This window comes from Nomia melanderi, chromosome 6 (genome assembly GCF_051020985.1).
Source record: "Nomia melanderi isolate GNS246 chromosome 6, iyNomMela1, whole genome shotgun sequence".
Classification (NCBI taxonomy): domain Eukaryota; kingdom Metazoa; phylum Arthropoda; class Insecta; order Hymenoptera; family Halictidae; genus Nomia; species Nomia melanderi.
This window is the reverse complement of record NC_135004.1, coordinates 8196628-8216765: the sequence shown is the minus strand read 5'-3', so window position 1 is coordinate 8216765 and position 20138 is coordinate 8196628. Positions and strand designations below refer to the sequence as shown.

Here is a 20138-nt window from a genome sequence, read left to right as displayed (position 1 = left end):
ACTTTCATATATAAATATTGCGTACTGATCATCTAAAGTGCCGTGAAACATATGGGCATTTAGCTTTTCGACAAACATGTAAAATACAAGTGGATATGGAAACACAAATTTTTATAGACTTTTAGGTCCAACTAGAATTTTAAACAGTAACATGTTCAATCAATAATACGTGGTGGGGTGCTAATTAACGGTAGCGAATCCTCATGATAACTAATTGAACTTATCCGAATTTTATTTTTGAAGTAACACAGCTATATAAATCTTTAGGTGAACGTTAGTTACGTACATAAATAATAATATTGTAATAAAATACTCCTTAATGTCACAGTTACTAACAGGTCTACAATATGACTGCAATATATGTCAAATTATACATGTAATCATGAAGAATACATTTACATTTATAATGCTACATCTGAAATTACTATAAAAACGTTACTTCGATGGGTTATAAATATGAAACATGTCTGGAGGCTTCGTCACCATTAATTAATATCTATAACATTTCTTCAGAAACAACTGAATGCCCTTTTCCACAATGTTGTGTCTTTCTGTATGATAATGATCATTATAACTCATGCAAAACACAATTTTGTGAAACTCACTTTTTCTCCATATTCAGGGTCAATAGCCATCATTTCCCTGAGAGTCCTTAACACTTTTACACATAATTTCTCTTCTGTTTCCTCAAGTAACTTTTCTGTGTGTTTGATTAATCTGAAAAAGAAGATAAAATAGCAAAATACATGTATACCATTTAATTTATAGTAAAATTACCTTCGAATAAAACCGCCATTTTCGCATCTTTTCCTAGCATCAGTTGCTACTGGAAACAATAATTCTGGTCGATAGAGAATATCCACTAATAAAGATAATTCTGATTGTACTAATGGTTTCAATTGCTCTTCCAATAGAGATACTATGTCTTGTAAACCTTCTATAATGCTTCTATCCAAACGCATCAGCTACATAAAAATAAGTTGTTTAATATTAATTTTATGCATAAATAATTACTGCTTCTATGATGCATCCAACTTTTTCTAATTGAGGTCACTAGCCCCACAATCACACACTCCCAGTATCTCAATTCTTAGAGTGCATTAGTAGATACAGTGTAAAAAGATTACAAATTAAAAATACTTTTTATATCATTAATTAAGATTTCTAATACCTCAGAAATGCCGTACATATTAATATTACTCTATTTCAGTCACAAAATAATAATTCAGACTTCAGCGATTCTATACTACATATCTTTGTAAATTGTCAGCTTTAAAGCACTAATAGTGTAGAGCTAAATCACACTAGTAAAATGCTAATTTCTAATGAGTGACTTTTACCTCATCTTTAGTATCCTCATCAATTAAGTCACTCTAAATATTTGGAGATTGTATCTATTATAAATTGATTATATATTTTATCTTTAAACTAACAGTATTTAAAAACTGAAATAATTTCTTAATAATTTATATTATTACCTGACTTTGAGTACGTTCTATTTTGGGTTGTTTAGCTGCTTGAAGCCATTTGCTTGTTTGTCTACTGAGCATTGCTGCTTTATTAAACATAGAAGCAACTTGACTTTCCAAATCAGTTGGTATGGCTATCCCTCTACCCTTAGCTAATATTTAAGAGAAGCAAGATATTTAATAACGTAAATAAAAATATTATTTAAATATTATAATAATATCTTAATGCCATAATGATAGTAATAATATTCACCTACCTACATCAGACAACGTCCTTATACAATTTTCTACATTGAATCTTTGACCAGCATTTAACCATGAGCATTGCGACACTTTAAAAGCTGCATGTAGGAGTTGCACGAAAACAGGTTGTCGTCTTGTCTGTTATAAAAACCCCCAATTTCTATTATTATTATAAAAAAATCAGACAGTTAAAATATTAAAACTGTAAATGTAATATATAAAAATCTCTACATTATGAAACTGCAATAGTTTTCATTAATTATTTATTTTTATATTTCCTTGTGTAAATCAAGCCTTTCAATGCAAATCCCTTCTCATAGTAATCAAAAATGCATAAAAGTATCCATTCATTTTTAGTACATTTATCAATTTAGCATTAGTTGAGTTATTGTTTGCATTCAATATAACACACTCATTGCCAAGCAATCTCAATAATGAGATTTGTGAATATTAGATCGCAGATTCATGCTACAGAAAATATAAAAGAATAGACGTTTTTAGAAATAAAAACTTTTAGTATGTAGCATAGTAGGAGCCTTATGGTTAGAGGTTTGGATAATTTGAATAACAGGCTAATAACTAATCCAATAAAGACAGTGAATGTGTTAGTCTGATTCTGTAAATATGTATATATTTGTCTTGATATATTTTCAGTTATATAAAAGAAAAATATTCGTGTTTCCTTTTTAGTATGTTCTTTTTCTCATGCTATTATTGTATTATACAGAAAGAAATGTACAAAAAATATTTGAAATTTATGAAATACATATATAATATTTATATGTACAAAAGAAAATACATATTTAATGGCATCTATACTTTGATTATAAATTTGAAAAACTCATTTTTAATGTTATGACCCATGTTAGTATTATTGTGTATTTACAACTGCTCATACTAATTGAGCATTTTAACTGGGTACTCACATAGACAGTAAGATTATTATCAGTATTCCGGTCACTCTCCTTGATGCTCCAATATAGTCTAGCCTCGTGCAGATGTTTCTATTAGTAAATCAACCCACCACCATATAGACCCAGCACCCAGACCCAGTAAACCAATGTTGATGAGTCAAAGAAGGCCAGGTGTAGCATGCCAAAAACACAGAACATGCCGCTGATGCAATCACCAATTACCAAGCACACATCAAAAATTATATTACCGTGACAGTAATGAATTTATAATACACTCTGGCTTACTGTATTATAATAGACAAAATAAATAAAAATAAACAGAAAGAGATACCAACAAAAAAAATAGAGAAAGTAAATGTATTTAAATAAATACTAATGTCCTTACATGTTGTGATATGTACTTGGTTCTAAGGAAACTTAAATTAATGTGTTTTTCATGCAAAGCAAGAAATCATTAGACAAAATAAATAGAGTATTTGCACAGATTTTGTACAAAATTAAATATGTCAATTATTTTACTTATGCTTACAACATGTTAATTTATTTAAATGTATTCATACTGTAGAAATATCTGAATTTTCAGATATACTTTCTGAAAGTACATTTACATGGTACCATTATACTGCTGATCTACTATATATAGTACAAGTCATATATCCTTGTTGTATTTTTATATAAATACAGAATTCAAGTTTTTTACATTAGTTGGGATTAATGATTTCATATTTGTATTTACTAATTACCTCCATTTCGATGAACTTCAGTTTTGTAATGAAACACAATAAATATTTGAATTTAAGTTATTCAACTACAAATTTATAATATAATATCAACCGCTATAAAGGGATAGAAGCACCTTTACTGTTAGAATATATAATTACATTTGTAGTAAACAGAAAACAAATAGATTTTTATGAATTTAGTGTATGTATATTTTCGTGCAAAAATTAAAAGTAGTAGCCACAGTTTGAAATTTAATATAATATAATGTAATTTAAAATACAAGTTTCTCGCATAATGAACGATAAAACATGAGATCACGTGAAAATATGAATAGCTGTGCTTTGATTAAGATTACACAGATACATTTAAAAGAGAATGGCCTTTTCCCACTTCTATAAATATTCATGTATTATGTATTAATGTGCTCACATACTCAAAGAAGGTGCCATATCCACCACACAAATATTAACGTTAATTCGAACATTTTTGTTAAAGGCTTGTACTGATTACACCGTAAGTTTGTTGAAATGTGTGTATTCATTAAAACAGTATTAAAAAAATGTAAATTATAAATGAAACGTAAAATAAATGTAATAAATAGATACGATACCTGCACTGTAGTACTCTGATCTGAAAACGGACTGCTAAAGAACGTCGTAATGATATTCATTAGGCAACCTGTCACATAATTTTCCAAAGAAGTATCAGCGTGTTCACGATCATGTGTCGCAGTCGCTATTAAGCCCATGTCTACAATAAAAGATTTTTCAAATAATGACCACATGTGATTTGATGTGTAAATTTCTTTCATTTCCACTTCTGTATCAATATAACAATGGTTGAGAAAATTGATATATGCTTCTTTAACCTAAGGAATATATGAATTTTAAAAAACATATTATTTGTAAGAATAGATTCTTGATCAATGTGAAACTTACTTCTGGTATGCAATCTGGATGTGATACCATAGCAACAATATCGTCTAAAGGTAAAAGACTATGGCATTTAATTTCGGTATTGACATTTTTACCCATTGTACAGCAAGCTAACAATTTTACTAATTCTACATGATACCTATAATTCATAATAACATAATATGTGCAGTATAGTGAATAATACAAATAAGTAAAAATATTTGTGTACTAGACATATATATATAAATATATATATACTTTAGTAGACTGCTTTCATCCATTCTGTGCCTTTCGGATCGCATCATTTCCACAAAATGATTAAAGGAAGCTCTGTCATTGTAGAAGACAAGAACATCTTCACCAGATTGAACCATCTAGGAAATTAATGCTTACAATAAATACTTTGTAACTTATATCTACAATGATATACTGGATTACTCACTTCTTGCATCACCATTTCCTGACATTTTCTAATAAACTGATTTTCAGCTTTTACTATTGTTTGAAGAAATTTTAGATACTGTACATGCTTCCCATGAGTTTCTATACAATGCACAAAATGCTGTATAACTTTAGCGCTTACTTCATTACACAAAGTAGAATTATCTTGGAAAATGCTACACACTGTTTGCGCTTCGCGTATTCCAGGATTTAGAAACAAATCTAACTGTTTGTGTAATAAAACCTGATTTTGTTGGTTGCCTAAACAAAAGTTTTGCAGAAAGTCATGTGCCAATCGCATTAATTCATTCATTCTAACATCTTCCTTGGTATCATATGGAACTTGTAGTAAGTCTAAAACAACAGTGTGTACTCCAACGTTACGTAAAAGTCTTTGTTCGTGTTTTCGTGGTTTTAATTGACCACCTATCGTTTGAATACATAATTTGTTCATGCGAATCAGAATCTGTTGTATTTTTTTATATTCTTCAGCTTGATCTGCATGTAATGGAGGTCCAATATCTAAATCTATTGCAGATCCTATAATTCCAGATATTATCTTTTAAATAAGTTGCTCTCTTTATATTTTTTCTTTTGGAATCCATACTCATGCAAATATACAATCCTTACCTTTCTTGTCCGATGTTGATAACTGAGGCGGTGTTTTCCGAGGAGTAGCTCCATCATCTTCCTCTTCCTTACTTTTCTTTTTTTTACCGCCATGTTCTTCTGCTGCTTTAGATTTGTATACCCAAAGTTCAGATTTTTCAACTGACTGCCGTAAAACGTCTAAATCTGACTTAATTTGTTTATATGACTCAACATCACTGTCAGAAACTAAGAGCTGTACCTATTTATAATTGAGATGCCTTCTATAATTTTTATATCTGATAGGCTAAATTTTATAACTGCAATATAAAAATAACATAACATACTTGTTTAAATGCTTGCAAAACTTCTTGTCTCTGACTAAAATGTCTAAAGAGCAAATGTAATGCACCAGAAACTAACGGGGGATAGTCGTGCATTGCCAAATGGAGCAAGACACGCAGAAATGTCCTACCACCTTGACCATCCAAATCTAGTGCCGCACACTCCTCACTATATCGCGTAATTTATGAAATATTTCTTTATTATTATAATAAAAACAATGAACACTGTGTTACCTGCTTCCGAATATACCCTCTGCTTGTGTTCCAATTAGTTCTAAATCAATGGTCTTTTGGCCAAGATTCAAGTCACCGGAAGCTCTTTCAGTTTCATCAAATTCCTGCTTGAAAATGCTTAATAAACAGGAAATCCTATAGTCCAATCGAACGTCGAGAATGAACTGTAAGATTTCGATAATTTTCAACTTTGTATCCATCACCAACGGGTATTCTTTCTGTGAGAGTGGTTTCGGCCTAGGGGAGGTACTTCCGCCTAACACTTGCCCGGCTGAACCCAATGTTAAACTTGTCATTACTGCTCCCATGTCTCCAATACATCTCAATACTCCACCTTCGGCTATTGAAAAAATAAGAAATATCTTTCAGTATGTTATTAATATGCTACACAGTAATGATTATATGTAACTTATTTTGTTATATCACTTTTAAGCTTGTTATATCACTTTATACGTAGGTACATAAATAGGAATCAAATAAAGGTGTTGACAATAAATGAAATAAATGAAAATGATATCAAGCATACATAAAATGTAATAAAATGTTTACACAGATACATTTATAAGGTAGAAAGTGTAGGGAAGAAAGTAATCATGCACTTAATAAAATTAATGTAGAACAAGTAATGCTACATCGAATGCTCTGAATTAAAAATTAAACATTGAACTTAGTCATAAGATTCAGATAATTTCGTAAAGGACCTGTAACTGCCATTCATTTGTATTTATATATTACCTGTTTCTTTAGAATCCGTAGAATCAGCTTTACAAGTTTTCAGAACAAATAAGTTAATTACATTTATATGTGCATAATTAATACGTTTATTAGTTTTTTTAGCTATACTATGCTACGAAGTTTATAGTGCATAAATGATGTTTAAGGTACATATTAGCGCTTTTGAAGGGGTACACTTATGAACGTATTTAGGATATTAGTGTATGTACAAATAAATATTAGTATTCGATATAATTTAGGAACTTACAATCAATATCACCAGTTGGAATTTTTCTGTCCGGTGTGTCATTTTCTGAAATACAATCCAAAATACTTAGCAACGTTTTGGTTAGTCTCAACAGGTCACTAAAACTATAGAATCCGAAATAAATTAAATCGCGTGCCAGTTTAACAACCTGAAAATATTTTAAAGAATAACTTAATTTCTTGCAGAACAACGTGTACTGAACATAGAAGCTAATCTCCTTACTTCAAACGTAAGTTTATTTTGTTCTTGATCTGCAAAAGACCACATTTTTGCAACTACGTTGCACAAATAATCTTCTACAAACATTATGGTCGAACTAAATTTAGCACGGACAACTTCTTTATTTTGATCCCGCATTCTGTTGGCGTCATAACTAAAATGAAAATAACGCATTGCATACATTTTTTTCAATGAATACAGTTATTTCATGTATTATATTACACAGTTTTGCATTTTCACGTACTCATTGATACTCATTTTAGAAGGAATCTCAGACCATAGGCGTGCATACTTCACTGGAGTTACTTGTTCTTGTGGATCTCTATCAACATGAAGGTGTAACATAAGACGACAAAATGATGCACGCAATTCGTATGGTACTGTTTCATCTTCCATGCACCTAAAGTTTTCATAAGAAATTTTTATAAGCTTAGATAAAACAGACATCTTGAAAGTAGCGCGTATCTAACTTACTTGAGTATAAGACCAATATCTAAATGTGGTGATAAATTATTCAAAGCTAAATACTGTCTGTTCAGACACATATTGCTAAAAAGATTCAATTGATGTCTATAGTAATCTAATATTGCTGCATCTTGAACATTATCCATTTTTGTTCCCCTTGATAATTCATTTAAAGACATTGATTTCTATAAAAGATATTATATATAGTAGAAACTTATAGGAAAAACTAACATGAATGCACCTTCTGATATATGTACACAGATGCTAACCGTCCCATTATTCCATGAAAGAAATACTTCAAGTTCTTCCACGACAGTGATTTGTGGTTCACCGTTTTCTTGCTTTTCATCAAGTTCTTCCACTTCAACCTGAGTTTTCATCACTCTAAAAAATTTTGTAACATATCAATATGTGTCAGTTAAATATAAGCATCACTTAAACAAATATTTTGATTTTACCTAGTTTCGATTAATATATCTTTATTCTTTTCGCTTAATACACTCTTGCAAATTAGCTCTTGCGTTACAGCTATCGCCTTCTTATTAGAAATACATAAGTCTGACAAGTAATCTAAAAATCTTGATTCCCAATTATGCATATTCTTTCTGACAAGACCCACAAATGTTTCAATTTCTGCAGCTGTAATATGTTTCTCCAATAGTTTTCTATTATTATGTAAGAGAGCAGTGATGGTATCTTCTGCTAGAATATCATATCCAATTTGTTTTTGCATAAACGCGAAGTGTTTAGCAATATATTCCTATGTCATAAGAATAAATGTATGAGCTGACTCATTAATACGAAAATAAAATTATATCCTCTATTAATACGAAATACCTGGTTTTTTCTATAATCTTGTTGTGAAAGTCTTAAGATTCGGTAACACAAACGAAACATATACTTGTACGGTGCATGCCTAGGATCATTTAGTTCCTCTATTCTAAGAAATGGTCCCTCACCTTCTGCAGACTCTAAGAATGGAGCCTGCAAATCAAAACTTTCTAAATCGATTGAAAAATATAAGTGTCACATCAGAAAAAGTATTGTAATACCTGAAGTATTTTAAACAATTGACCGAGTATATATTGTTCTCTTAATAATTTCTGTCGATCTCTTACTGCATTAGTAACAATTAACTCTAAAGCTTCAGATTTATTCTGTTCATTCTCTAATCCGGCTATGAAGTACACTATATCCTGCAGTAGACTAGTTACAGCTCGTCTTTCGTTATGCGAAATCGTGCCTTTTTCTAGCTTACCACTTATTGAAGCTAAAACTTTACAGGCATCGTTCGCAAAATCAAGATCTCGCACTTCAACAGGTGACACAGATCTTAAAGCAAACGCCTCCTTGTCCTCTTTGTTGATGGCGCAACCCACCTTACACAAAAGTCGTATGTTTTAAACAAATAATAATAATAATAATAATAATAATAATAATAATAATAATAATAATAACAATAATAAAAATAACATCATTACAGTATCAAATAGAGAATACCTTTGACATAACAGGTTTTTCATCGTCTTTATCGATGGGTACACTCGTTGAATGAACCCATGTATTTGTACATAAATGGTGTAACCGAACGAAAGATGACTGAGGTACCAAACTGTCACCTCTGGTTAATGTAGTAGGGTCTAATTCAAATACGGAGCTGATTTCATTACTATGTGGAACTGATACCAATCTATATACTGGTCCTGGGGGATCTACAGAGATACATAGGATTTAACAATATAATATAAAACAATTTTACGAAGACGTGTACAATCTTCAAAATTTAATAGTACTTATACTAGTACTTTATACATGTCTATCAATCTCACCACGCTTGCCTGTTGTAGTTTCACGTAGTTCGTCGGTGTCAATTTCAGCCGCCAAGTATTGGCCAGTCGCTAAATGTTTAAATCTAAAAAGCGAGTTCCAGTGACCTGCGCCTCCTCTACATGGATCATGTTGCACTACCTGCGCAGAACAATAATGAATAATCAAACACAAGGAACTTATGCAAATAAAACTTGTAAAAATTCATGTACAATGCCATCCAATTAATACTATGAATAGAAATGCAGTATATAAATATTAGGTAACTGCTTAAAGTTGATTATCTCGACAAGAAGTAGTAAGCATATACTATAAGCATTTAATTCTTTCAGTTCGACAATCAGGGAATTAAATTTGAAAAAATCTCCTCACCTCAACTTCCCACAAAGCTTTGCTACTTGTGGCAGCAGTGGCACTGGTCCTGCCAGTGGTCCTTAAAAACACATGCTGCTTCTTCTTATACTCGTCCATTGTAAGGAACTTTTCTTGCTCGGCATGGAACAGCCGAACCACATCTCCGCCTTTCAAGATCTCTTCTTGATTCTCTCTATGCTCCATGAATAACGTTACCTTCCACGACGTGGCCGTGTTCACGACGTTCACCTCTTTGCAACCTGGGTTGTCGCTTAGCTCGTAATTGGCCGCAACGTGTAGACCCTGTCTACCGGCATTTACCGGTTCCAGAATCACTTTATCGCCGACAACGACGGTATCGCCATCGCTGCGCAGCTTGTAAAAGGGCATTATGTAGAGCCAGGAACCCTCGTTCCCGTTCGCGTCCAAGTAGACTCTCATCGCGTTCTTCTCGAGAAGAGCTGGTAACCTCTTGTTCACGGTCAAGAATTTGTTGGACTTAAGATGTAACAGCTGAAACAAGATATATGTTATACAGTAACAGCTTTTAGCTTGACTCTTAGGAAGGGATGAGAAGGACGTTATATATTTTCACTGAACTTAAGGAACAGCAACTCAGTATGATAGAAAGGATTTGTGATAGAGTTTGATAGAACTTGAATACGTCATTACTAAATAAATCTATTTCCTTTAAAATATGATGTGCTAGATTTATTTCTCAAATATTCATAGAAAGTGACTCATGAAATTTTTGGTCTCAACAATTCAATTGGACAACGCTGATCAATGAATTGAAACCGAAATAACCAGAGGCACAAGGGGTAGCAAAAATCCACGAAGAAAAACAGCGAGATCGAGCCGTAAAAATAAGTTAAATAAGTTAAATAAGTTAACTTTTAAGTAGGCCATAATTCACTGACAAAGTGAAATGTAACGAAGTAGCCTGATATTCCAGTAAGAGACACCTCCGCTGCATGATTGGATCACGTTAATGAACCGACTAATGGCGTTCGCAGCCTCTTCTGTTGCTAGGGAGGATCTTTCGCTTCTGCAGAATACATAGAACCAACTATCATTTAATCGTAACGTTGTTCTCTCCCTTGTTGACAATGATACCACCAATGTGATTAATAATTTGATCATATACTTAAAATAATATGCAATTAAAAGGCACAGTTTTGCGATGGATAAGGCGTGTTTAAAAGCAAAACCCCTGCTTTCGCAACAGCTTAGCAATGACGATAGCAGGAAGGAAGTACACTTCATTAATTGACGACTGCTTATCGTGCGGTCTTCGCTGTTATTACGATAAACAATAAACAAGAAGGAAATTAGACCTCTGTAGTAAATTCATTTATAAAAATAAATGGTACATGTTTTTTGTATTAAAATTGCTTTGAAAGTTTTGGTGTCACGAATATTAACAAAGATTTCAGTTCAGCACTGTGACGATTATCTTGCATAAGTAACTCTTCAACATCTTTTCTACTCGTTGGACTTCACTTCGATGGATTACCACGTCTCTTGTTCTTTTCAAGACGGCTCAAGAACTTCCCTGAATTACCATGGAGTAATATAAAATTGCAGAACTGAAGTTGATCAATTTATGTTAGGAAAAGTTTCAAAAATACAAAACAGGTACTTCATTTTATGGAACTTAGTTTTCTTTATAATGAACAACGTAATACATCAATAATTTGTCGAAACTGTTTTCGTGTTAGACTTTTCCATGATGCAAAGAAGGGGTAAATGTCGTTTGCGTAAAAGGCACTGTCCTTGATGTGTAAAGCTTAAATGACCTTCTTGGGCGTGAAGCACAAGGTAAATTAATTTACTTCGGGTATCTAGGGCAAAGTAAAAATACAGAAAAATGTTAGAAAAACAAGATGATCTTACCTGAACGACATTACCATAAGAGACAACACTGCCCAGCAATTTCTTATTTTCAGTCTCATTTTGCTTTTTTTCTATTTCGGCGGCGTGCTGAAAATGTTTAAAAACTGTTATAGTAGCGTCGAAGAAATAAAGGTACTTTCGAATCAAAATTTACAAAATCTTTTACTTTCAGAAAATTTGTTAAACATTCCGTCCAATAAATTTAATATAAAAATCTTTAAGTCCTGACCGTATTAGTTCGATTAATGATAATATGTAAAGCGTTCATGTTAATGAGTTTCAATAATGATTCTTTTATACTAAATGATACATGAATTGCAAGCTCTAATTCCATACAAAATGAACTCACGTGAAGCCTTTTGAGCAGTACAGCATCCGTACCGCTCGCACTCTGCTTTGCAGCCTTCCAAAATTGCTTCTGGGCGGAATAACGGTTCATAGGACATATTTTGAAGAGGCAATCTAGGAAGCACGACAAAATCCAATTTTCTCTTAATTATCGAAGATATTTGTAAAACGAAGTTTAAAGAATAATTTCGAAAAATTAATAATTAATCTTCCCAAACGCAGATACTGTTTGAATACTGAGTTCAATTAAAATCGAATTACTTTAGCGGAGATGCAAAATTAAATGTAAAAGTTACCTCTGAATTTCTTTGGCGGAGTTGACAAATCTCCTGCTTCGGGACATACCACGCATCTATCGTCTACCAGGCTGAAAAATAATTAAATATACATTCAATAATTAATCGCAGTTACTTGAGATACATTTTTTTAGAGAAATAATTCGTAGAATTTCAATATCTTCAAACGCAGAAAAACTAGCATAAGCGCACGTGGAAATACTTAATTAAATTTTCCCGTCGAGTTTACGAGTGTCTCCCGATGGTAAGCGTTTGTACTAAAAGTATTAAAAGAATACCTACTAATTTCAAGGAACACAGATGGCAATAAGAATATTTAGTCGAATGTTGAAATTAGAGCAGCAATAAAACAACGAACGTGCACCATAGGTCAATGTGCATTTTAGAAATTCCATTAGAGATATATAAAAAAATGAATAACCTTTCATGTATAAAAGCATACTCCACATATTCCACACTTTCACCTACAAGAGATTTATTAATGTCAGATTATATCTCCTTTGAAACAAAGCGACATTATTGATTGAATAGATTTTTTTCCATCAACAAACGCGGTAAGATAGTTCAGGTGTTTCGCTTACCTGCCCCCGCCCTGTATATTTCAGGAAATGCTCACCAGATAAATCTACCGGTCCAGGTGAAACGAAGGCAACGTGCGAATCGATATCGGGCTAAGCCGAGTCTTGCCCGGGGGTTGTGCACTGACGTAGCGAGCTTTCATCTTTCAAATATATGAGAACTCTTTAGGGTCGCCTCCCCACGGCTTTGCACTGAACAACTACACGATGAGGCGCGTCGGTGTCTTATTCTCGACACCGGGAGCTATTCCGATAGCAATAAATTATAACGTAATGCACGGCGTTACTTCCTAGGTCATGGAACCTTCCCAGCGTAAACGGGGGTGTACGGTGTCAAGGGGTCGTTATAATTTTCTGCCAACAAGATAGAGTACACGTTGCTAGCGAAACCGGGGAAAAGATGATCTAATTAACTCACGTTGAAAACACGCGCTACGTGAGAATACATGCCCCCGGAAAATTTGATGAATTAATTAACGCTCGAGAAAGATTGATTCGTAGATTTTACGGTTGATTCACGATGGAATGCTAAGCGAGAAATCTTTATACTTTAAACTTTCGGTTTCATTAGAGGTGAAGAGAATAATATTTTCTCCAATCCGCAAGTTAATTCGAGGAAAATCAACGATGTTATAAGTCGTGCCGTATCGAAAGTCATAACAGTCAGAGCACACTTTGCTGGCTGCACTGCGCGAACTGGAATTTCTCTTCACCTTCGATATATAAAGTTATAACACGATTTATAAGTATACCTTTTACGAGGGAAGCTTTCCTTTTTAAAATAGCTATAATGTTATTATCGAGACGAAAGGTTCAAGTTCTAGCAGGACACATCCGCAGCGCGCAAATTGCATTTACGAACTGCAACCTGCAAATGCAGCGAAAAACTTGTTCATCGTTATCATTCGATTACCGTCGTCAATATAACGTAGAAGGGTGATGTTTCAACTTTTAATCAAATATCGAATGAAGCCAAGTATTTATGAGCTTTTCCTGCTTTCCATTTTCCCTTTAGCATCGGTGAAAAAGTAGGTCGAAGAACATCGTCAGGTGTAACGTCGATTTTCTATTAGCTCGAGCAGCGTGCATTACCATTGGCTATAGACAACGCGCGTTTCCGTGCTGTCCGTTGTAGGAAACGTTAACGTCTAGGAATTGATTCGTGCACACGATGAAAGCAAATAATCGAGCATTATTTTCCGACGATGGTGGCCCGTTCCGATGCCAGGTAGGAGCGATGCTGCCTATTGATCGCGGGAATATCGCGGTGTTAATGTCTCCCAGAAACAGCGGCGAGCAACTACCGACGATCAACGCGCGATAAGATAGGCGGGGAATACGTATCTCCACGACCCGATCCAGAAATAATGAAACGGACATGAGCGTACGGCCTTTTATCGAGCACGTGAACCCGAAAGCTTTTCGAGGACGCTCAATTACACCCTTTCACCGCCGCCAACTGTCCGTAAGTACCCACATCGCTTGTTGTCGGTCACTAATAGAATACAAAGTTCACTAACAAGATTGCGTTTAGGTTTCTCATCCGCGCGCGTAAGCTCGTTCAACTGCTCCAAGAGTCAGCGGTCGCGGCGACGCAACGCGTGTTCGCCGAAGCTTCTTTCTGCAACGGGTCAAGTAAAAATTGTTCGGCGAATGAAATGCATTGCCAGTCAATGATTTTATCGTGATTCCTTCCGTTTATTTGTGTACAAAACGTCTGAGTAGGATTCCATTCTAACGTGAATATAGTTTAATTATTTTCAAAAAGACTGTAACGTTATGCAAATTCTCAATGTTATGAATTTGGAGGGAAAAAAGTAAGACACTGATATTAAATATAATTTGCAATATATATTTCTATTAAGTTTTTTTCATTTCGGAAAGATTAAATCCGTTCTAATCTATTAACGGAGGATAATAAAATGTCTTTTACGTTAATTAGTTTTTGACACACGTGCCCCGGTACTTTTTCCTGGGTAATTTGCATCCAATGAGGGGTACAAGATTTTCGGCAACAGGTGAAAAAGTATTTAAGAGATGATTCTCTGTAACAATACAAGTCAAAAATAAAAAATAAAAGAATTGCGGTTTGACCTTCTTTTCTGAGTTATGAAAAACCTCTGTGAACTGTGTGACCCGTCAATAGTGGCGCGCGTGAGGCAGGTCAGTGTGAGCGCGGACAGTGCTGTACAAAGACAACTCAATAATTTGAAGATAAACCCGAAATCGTAACGTTTCTTTTGTTAAACCTTAATCTATATCTCTAAATGTTGAAAAATCTTCGGTATTTCATGTTCAAGACAGAAACGTGCATCACACGACACACTAATTTTGCCTAATAAAGTTTTCCATCTCCTAGTGCAATCGAGTTATAACTTGACCCAACTGAATTGTAAAACTACCTGCATATGCTACAATAAACGAATATTGTATCACAAAAGTTATATTACTCTCTGATGACTGAATAGAATCGCCTGGAAAATGAAACGGAACAAGTTTAGAGAGCTCTGTGAGAAAGTACATATAGTTCGGAAAATATACATGTTGATTTGTTGATTTCTATGCAGTATTTTCCATCTCAAACCGGGACCAGCAACACAATTATGGAAAACCAAATACGATTTTGCGCATATTTGATTGCTTAGAGATCCTATTCTAGCTTGTTCCATCTCGTTCGCTCAATTTAGGTTCTCATTTGGTCCTATTCGCACAACTATGGCTCGCAACGAATGAAAAATAGATCTTTCACGAAAATATCGAATAAAGAAAAACCACCTGTGCCAATTATTTGAACTAGGAGCATCAGTTCCCAAAGAGGAATACTGTGCTAAAACGAAGCGACGCGACGCTTTATATGCGGAAAAGTTTATGAGTGACTGTAATTTGCACACATCTCTAAAACGACCGCCATATTATACCGTTATTGCGCCATCGAATGTTTATCTATGTAGGAAAGTAGAAGCCCCGTCATAACCGGCTAGAGGAAAACAAGTTATTCGAGCTATTGATCAATTTATATGTTTAAAACTTGAAAAATCGCTTTATTACTGTTTTTATGCGTAATATTTTAATAGTTTTAATCCCGTGGTAATTGTACATACAGATATTTCATAATCATTGAATAATAAATATGTGAAACAATACTTCAAATAAAATTAGATAACCGCCTAAAGCACTATGCCCGAAATTTATCGTTTTCATTTTCATCCGACAGGCACCAAAAACAAAAATTAAAAATGGATAGTGCAGTTAAAATATTTTAAGATACCTTAGGATATAAAGGATTAAACTTAAAGAAAGACGATAAAAAATCATAGAGGTATAAGTGAACGATTAAATAAATGCTTAACAGAAAAGACACATTAAAACAAAGTAAATGAATGGACCAGAGAGTATTATACGCTTACAATAAAAATAGGAACAGCTTTTGCAGCATTTCTCTGTTTTAGTTTTCAAGCGATAGGGGTTCATAAGCTGTCCCAATTGGTCGCCACTCTCGTGTAAGGCCTAACTGCCTTTCTGACAAGAAATCGCCTGACCGATATTCGAAAGCCAATATTGTTGTTTCCAGTGTCATCGTACCACAGATATCCATGCAACTATGATTGCACGGAACCGTGCTTGTTCCTAGTGATCGACGTCACGACTAAGGCATTAGAATTAGGGCGGAAGGAGGTCAATTCCAGCTTCGAACTCACGCCATCTAAATTAGATGCGCAGTGCCTCCACGAAAATTCGCCCGTTTAAATAATTCGATCAGTGTCAAGGCCGACAAATCGATCGTCGAGATACTAATCGTGTCTACACTCTGCAGCGAAATAGTGGATCCCCGAATATACAACAATTCTAAATAACAAAGTACCACGCGAAACATGGATAAATAAATTTTACTAAATAATGCTTTCATAAATAATATAATATAATTTTACTATTTCATATAATTATAACAGAAATGTTAACTTCCATTTATCTCTTGCAATTTTAAAATAACTATTTAATTGAATATTTTTTTATGACAATTGAAGAAGAGTATCCAAATTCATTGGATACATCAGTATTTCACAGAACATCAGAAGCCCTGTAGAATGGTAAAAAAAAAATCTTGCCGATGTAAAAGAGTGCACCATTATCGGGGAACACCGAGAATCAAGGGGTGTCCAATATTTTGTCACGTAGCGTGTGACAATAAATTAACACCGACACCTTCTGCAAGCGAACAGCACGCCGCGCTGCAACACGTATCCAGTATGCCTCCTCTGCTGATCAATAAATCATCGTCATACGCCCTCGATAATTTTATTAATACCCCCGTGAAATAGTTAATTATAAGCACCGCGCTTAGGGAACACCGGTTATACCGTAAAAGAGAAAAAGTAAGGAAGGGGAAAGGAGAAAGAGAAGAGTTGGAGAGAGAGAGAGAAGGAAAGTACTATGTTCGGGAAATAATTTCTCGACGGATACATCGAAGGACTCGGTATTGACGTATCGATATCAATCTAATCTGGTTAATTAAGTACTGTCGGGTTGTGCAACGATCATGTGACTGAAACGTCCCGAAAAACAAAAGAATCGCAGGTGCATTCGCATGCGAACATCTTCCAATGCGTCGGTCGCGTGACGAGTGACAAACTTCCATTGATTCGGCAAACAGAACTTCTCAATGAATATTCGATACTAATCCAGAATTTTTACGATATTCAGATAAAATCTTTGCCGTGCATGCTTATGTACTTAGTAGTTACTTTCTATTAAATATGTACACTTTCTTTACTGCTTCAGTATCTTAACAAAATATTAAAACTATGAATGGCAAACGCATATACACCCTTGCATCAACTCTATTGCTATAAAGAAAAATATTATATTACAATCATTTTTCTCGAAATAGTGTCATCAATGAAGTTGCATTGACATAGCGTCCCTTTGTTGCTAGGCAAACGAACATAATTTTATATAAAAATCAGATCTAAAGGGGTGAATGGAAAGAGGATCCGAGTTGCGTGTAGGTGATTATTCGCCATCGGCATTATCGTACCATGAAAGTCGCGAGAATTTTACCACCACGACGAGACGTACCGTTGTTTCGAACATCAATTACATCCCTTTCATCCGCAGTTGCATAGTCTGCGACGCATCGAGCCCGACGCTACGGAGAATAGAGCTAGTGCAATCGGGATGCTGGTGGAGAAGAGGAATTAGTAGATACTCCATTCAACCGGCCGGAGATTTAGTTTGACGAGTCGGTACCGGCACAAATTATATCTTGCGTTATCTCTGTACGTCGATCCCACGAGCGCCACGGATCGCCGCGCGACCTTCCGAAATTCGACATCTCAATCAAACGTGATTCGATTACGCTTCGGCCAATATCAATAAATATCGACTGTACTGCACTGTGATGGACAAAGTGCATCCGTAACTATCTCCATGTCTATCGATCGTCTACCTTCTCTCCATAATAATTCACAGTGAAACGGTTAAAAAAAATTGTTTCCATTATCGAAATTACATTTCACGGTGGTGCTTCTAAAACTTTTCAGATTTTACATCGGTTTTTTTTCAATACTCTGACACGGTCCAGTTTAATTTATACAATAAAATACAGTCAACAAAATTGTTTCAGCCATTGTTTGTAAAAACTGATTTGAATATTTTAAAAATAGCGAGACAGTATGCAGAACTCTCTTGCTTAATTTTCTCTGATCATTTTCAACTGCAGCTTGACGAAGGACGCATAAACGCTTCAAAAATGACTGCAGGTTTAGGCACACGAAAACGGAGAACAGATCTCGCGTTGATAATACATAATTCCACGGCGTAAACAAATTTAGATTACAGTGATCTCAACGTAAAAGGAAGGTATTAAGATATTACGCAAGAATGTGCCATCTTTGGTAAGTCATACTCTCACGGTGCTGATTTTGTCTTCGCTGCTCGGCTCGCGGAACCTTATCTTCAACGTTGCGGAGCAGATAATGCGAGACGGTGTTGCGTCAACGGAACAACCACCAGGAGAACGAGATTCGATCTTCGGAATCTTATTTAAGAGCTCATTCATACCCGGTGAACGCCGCTGAAGTGGGCGTAGTGTGCCTGACCCATTTTTCTGTTTTTTCCAAGAGAGAGAAAGGTTGAACAACACAAATGAGACTTCACGATTAATTGCTCTCCGCGCGAAGCGGAAATCAAATTCTTTCGGAAACTGAATGATCCTTCGACTATTTCTTCTCATTCCTCAGACTATTTATGCTTCGAGAAGAGAAAAATATTATAATATAAATACAAATAACTATGTTTATTAACAATAAAGCAAGTAACATTTAAATATAAGAAACTGTATTCTAGACACACAACTTATTGCCACAAAGGCCAACACATGATTCTCCTTTGAACATTCGCACTCAAAAATCATTCTCTCTCCTACAATCATTCTTCTCACTCGCACGCTCAATAAACTCTCAAACATACCCCTTCAAAATCAAAATGGAAATCTTGAGCCTACGAATGTTGTACAGGCCACTTTCCCTCGTCCGTTAAGCTTTTCTTTTTTATTGCCCTTCGCTCATACTCATTCTCGCATTCACACTTCTTAAAAATATCCTAAGCTACGCCAAATATTCTAGATACTAAAATAAAATAAAATTTTCCTCGAGCTGAATTTTCGCTACATCTGTTGGCTGAAAGAGACTACGATGAAAATGACGAATTTATTCAGAAAAGAAATAAAACCGATAGTTCATGACGTAACGGAGTTGAAAAGAATTCGTGTTATTTTAAAATCCACTGTGTTCCGCGCTCTGTAAATAAACCCTCAATAAAAACGAAGTTAACGGGATCTGAATGTAATCGGGTTGCCCAGTGTTTTCTCGAATCTGTTACACGATGGCCACGCTCGTTTGAAAATACAAGGTGAAATAATAGGTGTACCGACAGGAAACGGTGCATTGACTTTAACAAACAATTGAAATCGTCAAGTAAGATACTTTTGGTTTAGTGAACTTAGATTGAGTGTTATTCACTTGCTAAAAGATTAAAAAATATAAATTAAACTCTTCAAATTAGTTACTGATTTAATAGTGTAAAAAGAAAGAAATTACTATGTAATTTTCAAGAAATCAAAAGTATAACTATGTTAACTATCTTAAAAAATACATTTATAGTGTTCATATACTCTAGTACTCATAAATTTTTAATAATTATTTCAGGATTGAAATCGGTAAAAAAACATGTAAACATTTTTCGAAAACATTTGATCCTCTTCAAGAATTTCCTTCAATGCCTTCAATCATTAACAGTAAACGAT

The 20138-nt window shown here is 34.4% G+C and overlaps 1 protein-coding gene across 7 annotated transcripts in view; it reads right to left on the bottom strand.

Moving 5' to 3' along the window:
* Positions 1-20138, bottom strand: part of LOC116431679 (Inositol 1,4,5,-trisphosphate receptor) — a 45021-nt gene that overhangs the window by 8522 nt on the left and 16361 nt on the right. Inside the window, exons 3-31 of one of the 7 annotated variants that reach the window (XM_031987446.2) lie at positions 12258-12328; positions 11963-12075; positions 11614-11700; positions 9736-10230; positions 9366-9504; positions 9037-9248; positions 8589-8915; positions 8374-8520; positions 7995-8296; positions 7806-7920; positions 7546-7721; positions 7316-7471; positions 7075-7225; positions 6853-7000; positions 6606-6632; positions 5871-6210; positions 5640-5805; positions 5335-5554; positions 4706-5244; positions 4522-4637; positions 4288-4423; positions 3960-4217; positions 3370-3384; positions 2639-2716; positions 1727-1850; positions 1479-1621; positions 1341-1373; positions 778-965; positions 606-717 (exon numbers count right to left, since the gene is read on the bottom strand). In XM_031987446.2, the coding sequence (XP_031843306.1) occupies positions 606-717; positions 778-965; positions 1341-1373; positions 1479-1621; positions 1727-1850; positions 2639-2716; positions 3370-3384; positions 3960-4217; positions 4288-4423; positions 4522-4637; positions 4706-5244; positions 5335-5554; positions 5640-5805; positions 5871-6210; positions 6606-6632; positions 6853-7000; positions 7075-7225; positions 7316-7471; positions 7546-7721; positions 7806-7920; positions 7995-8296; positions 8374-8520; positions 8589-8915; positions 9037-9248; positions 9366-9504; positions 9736-10230; positions 11614-11700; positions 11963-12075; positions 12258-12328 (5134 nt within the window). The remainder of the gene's footprint in view (positions 1-605; positions 718-777; positions 966-1340; positions 1374-1478; positions 1622-1726; positions 1851-2638; positions 2717-3369; positions 3385-3959; positions 4218-4287; positions 4424-4521; positions 4638-4705; positions 5245-5334; positions 5555-5639; positions 5806-5870; positions 6211-6605; positions 6633-6852; positions 7001-7074; positions 7226-7315; positions 7472-7545; positions 7722-7805; positions 7921-7994; positions 8297-8373; positions 8521-8588; positions 8916-9036; positions 9249-9365; positions 9505-9735; positions 10231-11613; positions 11701-11962; positions 12076-12257; positions 12329-20138) is intronic. The other 6 variants (XM_031987447.2, XM_031987451.2, XM_031987452.2 and 3 more) reach the window with 6 other exon arrangements.